Source organism: Colius striatus, chromosome 3 (assembly GCF_028858725.1).
Source record: "Colius striatus isolate bColStr4 chromosome 3, bColStr4.1.hap1, whole genome shotgun sequence".
Classification (NCBI taxonomy): Eukaryota; Metazoa; Chordata; class Aves; order Coliiformes; family Coliidae; genus Colius; species Colius striatus.
In genome coordinates this window covers 54,979,553-54,991,991 of record NC_084761.1, presented here as the reverse complement: position 1 = coordinate 54,991,991, position 12,439 = coordinate 54,979,553, and the positions used below count along the sequence as shown (strand labels likewise).

At 39.3% G+C, this 12,439-nt stretch overlaps 1 protein-coding gene across 6 annotated transcripts in view; it reads right to left on the bottom strand.

The window, feature by feature from the left end:
* Positions 1-12,439, bottom strand: part of FNIP2 (folliculin interacting protein 2) — a 101,956-nt gene that overhangs the window by 59,162 nt on the left and 30,355 nt on the right. For all 6 annotated transcript variants that reach the window (XM_061992579.1, XM_061992576.1, XM_061992577.1 and 3 more), the window contains 8 exons: positions 12,246-12,317; positions 11,540-11,669; positions 8,131-8,332; positions 7,473-7,561; positions 6,498-6,644; positions 6,207-6,376; positions 1,574-2,885; positions 699-855 (listed from right to left, as the gene is read on the bottom strand). In XM_061992579.1, the coding sequence (XP_061848563.1) occupies positions 699-855; positions 1,574-2,885; positions 6,207-6,376; positions 6,498-6,644; positions 7,473-7,561; positions 8,131-8,332; positions 11,540-11,669; positions 12,246-12,317 (2,279 nt within the window). The remainder of the gene's footprint in view (positions 1-698; positions 856-1,573; positions 2,886-6,206; positions 6,377-6,497; positions 6,645-7,472; positions 7,562-8,130; positions 8,333-11,539; positions 11,670-12,245; positions 12,318-12,439) is intronic.

Sequence of the window (12,439 nt, the reverse complement as noted above, 5' to 3'; positions counted from 1 at the left end):
ATTAAACCAATCTAATGGTGTTTAAAGGAGTTACAGACATAGGCATCCCCTTCAGACAGGAGATAAACTTACTCCATCAAGATGATTGTTAATTGCTATAAAGAGAAGCTGTTGGCAATTACTAGATAAACATTTAAAATTGCATACTAAGGTCACACAGTTACTTTAGTGAAAGGTTAGTTATAAATTAATTATATAATTTAGGAGTATCTCAAGTAGAGTAAGAACGTGGCAAAGCTCTTACCTATAGACATTTTCTGTAGTCAGTCACCTCTGTTAACAGTCTAGTGTAAGATGTGCCTCCACAGGATGCAATAAGTGCCACAAAGTGGCAAAATAAGATGTTTCAACTTGCATATAATTTTAATGAAATACAGGTAAATGGTTGCTGCTGTGACTGAAATAAGAAGCAGCTTCAGGTTTTTTTCCTCATTTGTAACTTGAAGTTGCAAACAATTTTCTGTGTTTATCTTGGAAGAGAAGCCTTAGGAGAGTATAAAGGAAAGCACATGATTCTTGTGTGAACAGGCTTTGCATGAAAGGAATTAAGAGTTTACATCTTTAAAGAAGGAAGATTATGTCGGGTGTGGTGGTTCAGAGTAGATTAAGTAGAAAGTGACCTCTTCAAAAGACCTGTTTCTGTAGATCTCAGTAATATCACAACTCCTACTATAATTCAGCACAATACTTGAACTCACATGAATTGCATGAAGTAGGTCTGCTAGTAGACATTGCTTGAGTTTTTCATCATTATTTATTCCATGCAGAACTAGATCAGGGATATACGTATGACAGTAACCACCTAGAAGTGATCTTCCAAAGTTCTTCACACATTGACTGCTGATTGTATTTGACCTGAAATACAGAATAAGGCAGGTAAGATTCTTGCTTGACACACTGTATCCAGATTTAATATCTATGTGAAGCCTGGTTTATCACTTCTGCCTCTACTGCAAATATTAAATCAAGAATTGTACTTAAAATGCAGTAAACTGATTACTGGTGCTCTTTGAAAGAAGGATTTTAAAACAAGCTAACTTTAATAATGTATTGATTCCTTCAAATTTATGAAAAGGCAAATCTACAACTACTACAACTTGTGGCATGAGCTCTGGGATTTGCAGCTAGCAGATTTGCTAAATTTGAGTCTTCAACTCAGCCCAAGAAGCCAACTCTTTCTAGCTACCTACCTTAGGCATCGGCAAGCTCCACGTGCACCTGTAAATCCCAAATATTTCTCTTTAATTTGTCAAATATTTCAAATAGTTATCAGTTTAAGCAAAGCTTTGCTTGTCTTCAGGTGTCCTGTCTGCATTAAATGTTTCAGACAGTTTACATAAAGAAGTGATAATTTTTTATTAGATGTTTGAAGAACACCTTTGTCACAAAATGTCACTACCTAAGCCTGCTCCTTCTTGGTTTTCTTTTTGCTAAGTCTGTTTAATCCGAACCCTAACCACATCAACGAATTTAGTCAAGGTCCCAGAGGATTTCAGACTTGAAACCCTGAATACCTCCCTGTTGCAACAGCTTTTGACTCCACTTAATTAGACGATAATTTAAACTTCTTTACCTCGGTAAAGGAAGTTCCACTTCTGCAAACTCTTCAAATCTTTTGCTGATGTTATCACGATGCACTTCGTCAGGGATACAACAATCACCTTCTTCATCACTGGCTCCAAGAGCACTGTCTGAACTCTCATTCCTTGGAATGTCCCCTTCAACTCTAAAGGGGATTTTCCTCTCAGCATCCCCATAGGGGACATCTTTAGCACCTACTTTAGGGGAATCCTGTTTGACAGCCGAACCTACTTCTACACAGTCAGGGGAATAGTTCTCCAGACTGTCAGAGCATAAAGTTCTAGTTTCTTTCAGGCTCGACAATTTTCCAGTTTCTACGTTACCTGTGGGCAAAAATGGTTCACTAGGTACTGTGTTCACCAAATTCACTTCAGTTCCTTTACTTTCCGTATGTTTGTGAAGTACGTTCCCCTTCTCAAGAGGTGGGACTTGTGCATGACAAACATGTTTACTCAAGGGTATAAAGGTAGCTTCACAACATTCTTTTTGATTCTGTGAAGCATCCACAGACAGATTTGTGGAACTTGAGGCACAATGTATCACCTCTGGATTTTTTCTCAATGCTTTCAAATTTTCTGCCATTTCTCTCCCGTGAGTTTCTAAGTCTGACTCTGGTGATGCAGAACTTCCAATCTGAAAGGTGACCTTTTCTAAATGTGAACTCCTGTGGACAGATCTTTCAGGACAAGGTAAGGCAGATGACCTGGTAGACAACTGTTTTTCCACTTTTCTCTCATTTTGGTTCTTGTTCTTCTTCATATCCATTAAATCCTCCGATTTAAATGGTTCTTCCAAGTGGTAGGATATTACTCCTGTATCAGTGACGGATCTTTTTCTACCATCAGCTACTCCTTTACAGAAACTGCTACTTAGACAGTCAACAGATGTTTCAGAGTTCTGACAGGCCTTTCCTGTTGCTTCTCTCTTTTCTTTTGAAGAGCCTGTGACAGTATGAGTGCTTTCTGGGTCATGTACCCACTCTGCAGTACTACTGTTCTTACTCCCATCATTCTTTGGAGGTAGGATTGGAGGCACAAGAGCAGGTTCATTTTTAACAGTGACAACTACATAATCAGACTCCTCTACCTCTCCCTTCTCTAGTGCAGTTGTGATCTTGCTTCCATTTAACACTTGCTCTCCTTCCTCAGCCTTCTCACTCCACATCAGCTGATTTTCCTGCAGCTCAGAGCACCGGATGAAGTAAGTCAGAACATAGAGTAAGCGCTGCACCAACTCCTTGTGTTTTCCAACAATAACAGTTCGAGTCAATCTAACTGGAGAGCCTATAGCACCATAGAGATCACCTATACAGGAAAACATAAAAAGTAGCACATACTCATGTTTGTAATGTAGCATACGCCATTCAAATTCAACATAGTTTGAAACAGCATTTAGTATGGACACCAATCAGACAGTTTCACAGTAAATTCATAAAAGTTTAAAATGAAGAATAACACAAGTCCCCTAGCACTCCTTATATCTGGCATGTGTCCAATAAGGTTTTGGTGGTTTTGAGAGGGATTAGTTTCTACTACTCACTTTTCTTCTGTTCAAAGCCAGTAAGGTTTTTATTTACATGACATTCACAAGACATTGTCACTTGGAAACTGACACAACATGGGGTGAAGAGGAATATAGATCCAGCTTAACTCTGAAACCAGCTAAACTATTTTTCTATTTTTCTGTTCACTCTTTCACAATAAAGTTTTTTTGTTTTATTGCAGTCACTTTTTCTGTTAAACACAGGAATTTCATACCAATAAAATCTAAATTCTATTTTACAGGACTGAGATATCAAATAAGCAAAAAAAATGATTCAGTGTTAGCTTAATAAAGAAGGTTCTGATAAGAGAGATGTGCAAATACCTCCCTGGGCAAGGGACGTGCCCTTTTCTGTACTTGGAGGCAATCTCATTAATGTGAGCATTCATTTTTGGCAGGGGGTGATAGAAAACTAGAAAATATATTCAATACTACTTAAAAACAACTGTAATATGAAAGGTAGCTACTATGACATACTCCGAGTCATCCTGCCTCCCCCCACAAAACTGTTTGCCAGCTTATTTACCCTGAAGAACTGCTTTTTTAACAGAACTAAGGTTGTACACATCCCCATTTCAACATATATAGCAGAGTGACAACAATCTTCCAGCTAACTATAATCTTCTATCAGCTGAAGGGTTTCTGCTCCAAAGTTCTGGAAGAAGTAAACATAGATACCAAATAAGGGAGCATTCACATACTCCTTCAGACAAAGATAGGTTAGTTCCGAAAGTGTCTATTACCATGAGTTAACTAAGTTGTCTTCACCTGACACCCATTGCCTTTTCCTAACTAAACTGTGGCTGACATCACCAGCAGATGGGAGAGTGACTAAAAGCTCAATTTTCTTTGGCCAACATAAATGCTTACCTTTAAAGTGGGCTTCTCTGGCTTGTAGCTTTATAAGCTACCTGTTAATTTATCTGTCCTTTCTCGGAGCTGCTCAAATGTTCTGGACCAAGCTTGCTCCCAAGAATTTGTATTCAAGAAGCTACACTAAATCAAAGTTACAATCAGAGCCTCAGTAAGGTTTCTGCCAAAAGCAAGGGGACCTCTGGTTTCAAGATGAGATTAAAATAGCAAAGAACACCCAAACCAACTAAACACACACATGCCCAGCCTCCTCTTTAACATATAAAACATAAAAGGAACAAGGATTCTAATTCCATTCCTGCAAAACAAGGATCAGTGAGAGATTAATTCCACTGCTCTCACTTAATGTGTCCCTTGCCAAGATTGCCATTTCCCATGATGCCAGTGATGCACTGAAGAAAGTGATGTGTAGCATCAACAGTGTGCTGTCTTCTCCCAGTCAAGAACATCCTTGCAACTAGACCCATAGCCTAATATGCCATCAAATTTGTTCCTCAGTTATGAAAAGTGGGCTTCAGACTAGCCAGCTGAAATTAACCTCAATGCCTAGTGGGCCAGGACGACTAACAATTTGGGAAGGAAGTGGGAAGCTTCTTTCAAATTGAGCACAGTTGCTATGGAAATTGGGTTCAGGCTTCATGTTCATTTGCACAACTGACTTCCCCAGAAAAGCATTACTAATAAGCAGTACAAAAACTCAAAATTGTGGTCTTCGAAACATACTAATGCCTAATGTTAAGACCATTAGATTGAAGCTGATGTTTACAAGACGGTGTAATGTCTTCCTGACAGCCGTACTTCCAACTGTATCAGTACCTAACTGTAACTGAGACACAATGAAAACGTAAGCCTGAAAGTGGAAAGAAAATTATGCCAAAATCCTTTCCTTAATAATAAGTCATTTCCCTTTTAAAGCACTAAGCCACATATTTTTTATTTCCCCCTCTTATTTCTAAAGACACCAGCAGAGGGCAACATCTTACTTTCATTATCAGTTACTACAAGCACCGGACATCAGCTTTTGCGCTCCTTAAGAACGAATAAAACCAGAAAGCATTTTGAGTTCAGGCACTGAGAACTTGGCTAGGCCAATGATAGTAGCAACATACTGCCTGAGAAGGCAAAATGAGAAACAGATTCTTGACTAGTCACCAGTAATCGCTCCTGGGAATGACCACAAGAGCTACTGCTGATCCTACACCTCCAGCCCAGCTGCTTTTCACAGTCCCAGGCCTGGCTCCATCCTCAACACTGAGCAAGCTTCAGTCTTCCCCTTCAAGTATAATCCACTACTCCTCTGTGTTATGTTTTAAAGACATCCTAAAACAGGAAACACTTCAATGACATGTCCAAGGTAGCAATTCTTAATTTCATAAAGATTGCTGAGAATAACAAGCACAACTGAGACAAATAGCAAGAAACGTAACTAGTAGTGTAAAAGTCACATTAGTTCTTTAGTGTGCATTTGTGTTATTTTACATGTCAACACAGTAGATCAGTTAAAGTTAAGGCGGATTTGATGTCCGACTCACAGCTGCTGCCAAGAGAAATTTTCAAGGATTTACCACTGGTAGCATTCTTCTCTCAGCTCTCACTCACCCACTCATTTAACAGCAATTATTTAATCCCCTCAATCAAGAAAACTTACAAGCAATAAAATACTTGTCAGAGAATAGCCTGAGCAACTGGGTACAGAAAGAAAATCTTGGCCCAAGCCCACTCATGTAACTGTGAATGGAGGTACTACTAGTTGCCAGACATCATCTCGGTTGTCTTGGTGTCCATCCTAACTCTGTGAGAAAGAGATAAAAAGAGGTAGCGAGGGCAGCAGTTTCAACTACAAAGGGTCTCCAAGGCCCAGAGAGCTTCCCTCAATTGAGTCTGTCCCCTCTTGTTCTTCCCAAATTGCCTAGATCATTCACAGCATTTGCACTGTCTTAATACTTCTTATGCTGTCTGGTTAAGTAATTTGGTATAGAGGATAACAATAAGAGACCAAGTTAAAAACAGCAGAGAACTGAGGCTATGCAAACAGGCTGACAAATGTTCTGCTTAACCAGGTGCAAGGCACATGTTGGCAGCTCTGCCCAGCTTACAGCAAGGTAAATCATTAAGTGTAATCGGGATCACAAGGAGCTCTTATCCAAGAGGAGTGGAGGAGCAAAGCTGCTAGTTACAAAGAAATCTGAGGCTTTCTGTTTCCTACTGACCAAGCTGTGCCCAGAGAGGGTTATACGGGTGGGATTTCGCCAGCATGTTCACAGACTGCGACGTGCGCTTCTCAGAGAAGGCCTTTATAGGAGGGTGGTCGACTGGCATCACCGTAGGGACCCACGCCAGGTGGTACGTCAGCACCGCCGTTAACAAAGCAGCAAAGAACCTAGGAAAAAGGACGTGACCAAAGTAATGACAGCAAAACGACATCCCCTTAAGTGCTGTAACATATCCACATGCACTGGGAAACACACAAGTTCCAGGAAAAGGAGGTGAGGGAAGCTTACTGATTTTTGTTGATCTGTTCTATCAAAAATGTAAATTCTTTAAGAAAACGCTGGCATAGCTGATTCTTTTCCAGGGTGCTGGACATCATATTAAGCCACACAGGCTCTGCAATCCTTGGAACAGAATATAGGTTCCAGATGGTAACTCTGCTCAAAAAAAATTCCCAAAAATTAAGTGTTAACGTGCACATTTTGATCTTGAAAATACAAGCAGCCCCTTTTCTCTTCTACTATCCAGGGATTTCTATTTAATTATTTTTGTAAGATGCAGGAGACTAAAACCGCAAGGGTTTTCCAGACACATTCATTACTAGTGTTCCAGAACAGTAGTCAGTTTATTTCAGTTTACCAGTAACTTAGTGTCTTCATATGAATCACACATTTGTCTTCCCTTTCTTGCATTCCTCTTGTATTTGTATCCAGAGAAATGATTCAGAAATCATTTTGAAAGAGGACAGAACCCATTCTTTTCATTGCAGCAATATGATTCCACATTCCAGACATTACAGAAACTCCATCCCACCAAAGCCTCATCTGTCTCTCCTGGGCTGCCTTTTTTGGCCTCTGGCCATTGCTTCCTCTCTGAGGTACCAAAACCAGAGCCTTTGACAGCAACTTTTATCAGTTGCACTACTCCGTACCTATGGCTAGGAGCAGACAACTCATCAGCTTGAATGCAACAATCAATCTACTCACAGAGGTCAGCTCTTGATGATACCTTGAAGACTTTAACTGACAGTCCCAGGTACAGCTTAATGTAATATTGCTCTCACTCTGAAAGTGGCTGAGTTGGTTTTGCTAAAGTTTCCTAAAAACATTTACTCTATACATAACACAGAAAATTTGCTTACACTGACTTCAGGACTGGCTAAACTACAAGACCCTGCATTCAGTTGCTTGTGACTGGAAGTGACAAATATCTTTAGATGGGCATGAGAAGAGCTCTCCTTGTAATTCAGAATTCCATCAACTCACCTGAATTCTCCCAGGGCATCCATGACACGGCTGATATAAACCTGCACTCTCTGGCTGGATTCTGCTATTTTTCTACATGAGATCATGGCCTTGATTAAGAGTTAAAGACACAAAACAGCTTCTTAAAGGACTCGCATTCTTCATCTTTTTAAGCTTCATTAACACGTCAAAATAATTAAGATCTAGCCCCAGTGCTGCACAGCCACTCAGGACAGCAATAGCTGCCAACCTCCCTCCTCCTCGAACGAGACCGATTCTTAAGACTGTACATCGGGAGAGAACATTTGAGAGAGTAAGGGGAAGACAGCAACAAACATTGTGTGTCTCTCAGTGACTGCATGAAACTATCATGAAACTATGATGGACTATCATAATTTCCAGAGTCTCCAAGGAGTCAAGAAAACCTCATAGTGAAATATGGTGAGAAGAAAAGCCACCCACAGCATAAAACTCTCCATTCTCATTGACTAGAAAACACACCTCTTATTCAGAAAATGCAGAATGACTACACTTGGCTCAGGCTCAAGACTACGTATGTAAGGAGAGAGGGAAGCTTGAAGACATACACCCTCTCCCACTCTTCATCTATCAGATGTTAGAATACTTCACTCTGTTTGACACTTATTTTTCCACATTAAGCCAAACTAGTATTCTGTACCTTTTCTATCGCGTATTTCAGCTTGTTCATGTGAGATTCAAAAAGAGGAAAGTGAGAGAAAAAGAAATCCTGGAAGTTTCTCTGTGCTGCTTCTTTCTCAGGCAGAGAAAAGATTACGCTGATTGCAATTTTTTTCCTCCGAACCATCGCAGGATTGGAGCTGCAGCTTTCATCGGCCATACTAAACATTTCTTCAGTGGACCTGTAAGACAGATTTGTTAGAACAGTTATCTATGTATGGAGAGTTAATTTGTCTTCTATCCATGCCGTATTATATAGCAGAAGGCAATTCATTTTTAGGTCTCCTTTGACTATGTAAGACTTTGCTGTCACGTAACAGAGGTTACCCAGCATTTAAATGGACAAGATCTACGTTTGCTCAGATAGGCGAGAGGCAACACCCAAAGAGGCCAGCTCCTGAAGTGGTGTGAACGCTTTCCCCGGAAACTAAGCTACTATTAAACCCCTCCTTCTGCATTTATTTTTAAGGGAGATTAAGAAAAGAGAATGGAGACACAACTGAAACATTAGCAAAAAAAACTCAAGGAAATTTCAGAGAACAGCACCCAGCACTCAGGCTCCTGCTTAAGTATTCAGCAATATGTCCATGACGCTCTTAAGTTTGTACTGCTGCTCAAGTGGGGAAATATGCTATCTATATTGTTCCAGCATCTTGACAGATGTTTTAAAGGCACTTAACCAAGAAAAATAAAACTTTCTATTTTAACTCAAGACAAAAATGTCATCACTTAGTAATTACTGTGAAAACACAAAGTTAACGCCTACAGATACACGTGCGTCTAGCTCAAAGTTGGATATATGTTTTAGTTTAAAATACTTTGTTTTCTGCAATGAACAGTGGTTATTTTACAACCACTATTATTTCACCAAGTTCTGTTTATTCATTCGATAGTTCTTCCACACTTCTTCTAACAGTTATACCACTTCTCAGTATCAGACAGGTTGAAACTGGGCTCGATACTGCTCATTATCTCCACCATCAGCCTGGCCCACGGATGAAAGCACATCTTTAGTGAGTTGGTAACAAATGATGCAAAATGGGAGGAACACAGCCAATACAGTTCCAGAGAGGCTGTGGAATCCTCATCCTTGGATATTTTCAAGACTCAGACAAGTTCCCACCACAACCTGATCTAAATTCCAAGCTAGTCCTTTGTGCAGGCAAATGATTTGGGTGATTGACAGATATTGGTGGTGCTAGATTTACAAAACTATTCTTTTTTCTTGCCTAAAGTTTCTTGATCCATTTGACTGAAAGGGCTTTAAAAAGTATATACATCAATGAGTAAAAGAATATGGTCAAAATGTCTCTTAAAGGAATTCCAGTTGAATAATGGTTTTTAATCCACAAACAAATTATAGGGGAGAAGGGTAAGAACAGACAAGAAAGCCATTAGAATGCAAATGGAAACATTCAGAGCAGCAACTCATATCAAAATAGCTTTGTTTTGGAGTTTCTTTGTAAGTTAAGACTGCAGTATCAGTGAGTGGTAATTAAAAGTTTAAAGGCTTTTCATTTTAGAATTATCTTGAAATGGAGCCTGTGGCATTTATAGACCACTATGAAGCAATTAACAAGAGGAAAGCCTGAATGCTTAGCATTCATTCTAAGTTCATTCTAAAAATAAGTGGTTAACAGTTGTTTAATTGGTTTGACAAAGTTAAATATACAGAAGTTTCTCATCATAGAGGAATGAGACCAGGAATACAGGAAGATACACACACAATAAAACCCCAACACAAAAACAGTTTGTGGGAAAACAGAGGTCAGTGCAAAAACATAACCTCATTTGAACTTCAGGAACTTGCATTTAGACATAGAAATTCCCAAGGAAGTTGTGAAAGGATGGCCAGCCAGCATGTAAGAAACATCATAAGCTTTTGTACCGCTTCCCAGGAACAGAAGTTGAATTTAGTTCTGTGAGCAGCCTTTTCAATAAAGCTGCTAACCTAGCTTGCCTGCCAACTGACTACATTGAGTTCCAGCTAAACATCTCATTTTCTTTGAGCTACTGGCCTAAAATATCAGTCATAAAAGACTGTAGAATCTTGGTTTGCACAAACTGAAGTGCAAACTCTGCTCCCACTGAAGTATTCAACCAGAAGCCTACTGTTGCTCTAGCAAGTAACAAGAAAACAAGTATTGGGAAAGGGTATTTGTCTTTCAAAAAACTTCAGTTCAAGAGTAGTTCTAGATAGTGAAAAAAACATGTCCCGTTTCCAATATCTTTCCTCAGCAAAGACTCTCCCATGTGGAAGAAACACAACCTACTCCCTACAGCAAATAGCCCCAAAATGGTATTTTCCTTTAAATAATGTTACTTTCGTAACACTTTGAGGAAATGTCTATGTGATGTTTTGGTTTATACTTAATCTGGGCTGAAATTATTTTACTTAATCTAAATATTTACTCTTTTGCACCCACTGCTCTCAGCCTTATTTCTTTAGGAAACTAAAGAGTACTTCAGTTTACTGAAGGAAAATGTTTACTAGCTCACTCTCAACTGCAAGCATGATCTACAAAGCATGACTGCTACATTAGCACCACTACATAATTCTTCATCTTAAAAATGACTAAAAAAAAGCCAGAATAAAACATCAAGTGTTGACGTTGGGGAAACAAGTCTTTTCAAAAACATCTTGGTTTTGTTTTTACTGACTACATATTAACTGAGAGCTTTTAAACTTAACGGAAAATAGTGAAGAGGGAAGAGGACAAACAGCACAAATGCCCTACACTAACTCCATGCTGTCTCTAGGTGAGGTGGATAAGTACATATGAACAGACAATCAAGAGCCATTTGCTCTTTTGCAACTGACAATAGAAGAATTAGGTTATTAGCTATGAAAGGTCTGCTGCATTCCATGCTTTGTTATGCCACTGAGCTACAAAAGCTAATAAAATTGCAAAACAGGAGCCAAGCTTTATGATCACAGCTCTGTTTTATCTTCCTGTTTTGGCAGAAGTCACATCAGGAACATCCTGTACCAGCCAAGCGAGCTGTCATGGGCTGTTACTCCAAAATCTCGGTAACCGTTCACTAGTCAGACCTCATCATAGCTTATTGTAATTATGGCAGCAGTGCTATTACAGTGCTTTTCATCTCAACAGGGTGCTTTGGTCCTTCAGTACAGTTTAATTGGCTTTTCAGAATATGGTTTCAGACATAAGCTATATGTTCAATAAAAATTAAGTATATTTCAGATTGGGCCTTGCGGTTCATTTTCAGCCAAAACTTGATCTTTCTCCATATTATCAATCTTACGTAACACACACAAAAGTTAGGCTGAATTGCAAGCATTTAATAACAGGATTTGTCCCTTTAAAGAAAAGAAGCTTAAATGGCTGCCAAACAGCTGTTGTAAGAAAAAGAGGTGTTGCACTCACCACCTTGGAATAATTCCATTCTCTAAACTAGTTGTCTGGCTTCGGAGCCAGCGACGTTGGTAGCTGCTGGAAGATGACGATGACGAGCTTGGAGATGGAAAAGGAGTGACCAGAAGACTGCTCAGAGATGCTATCAAGAAAGCAAGAAACCACATACACCAAATTACAAAGCATGCTGGTTAAATATTTTTCTTCATACTCTATCTGGGAACAAATTTCCACACATACTGCTCTTGCTTGCTGGTCTTTTTCACATAACTCACTTGCAACTGGAAACACAACTATTTTAAATAATTATTTTCTTATGAAGTCAGAGGTCTTCCCTGCTAGAACATACTAAAAAGCATTCTGTCCTAAGAGGTCTTGCCCTCCTACTACAACAGCCAAATCTCCTGGTCACCTGGACTCCTTTTCCTATTCAATGCAAAAGCATCTTCTCTTTCCTCACTTTAGTAAAGGCTCCCACCAGTTCTTTCCCCAAATTATAAATCGGTTAAGAACAGAGATAATTATGGCTATAAACAAATAATATAATTTCAAACAGCCTTGCATTAAGGCTTTGGGCAAAAGCAGAAGGAAAATCACTTAGCACATTCAAAACATTTTGGATTTATGGGTCATAAGGTGCTTACATCTCAGCTGAATCACTGCACCAAAGAATTGTAATTATCAAAGCAGGCAAACAAGACAGAGGGCAGACAGGTACCTGACCGAGCAATGCCACTGTCTCTGTCCTCATTTTGTCCTCTGCTAGGCATATCAACAGGCGTGCTGTGTGCTAAAACAAACAAATCAGATCAACAGAAAATATTACATAACTCATCATACTATTTGTCAGCATTTTAAAAATTGTTTACATTTAAAGGTCATAAAACAGCAAAGTTACATCCTGTACTGTTA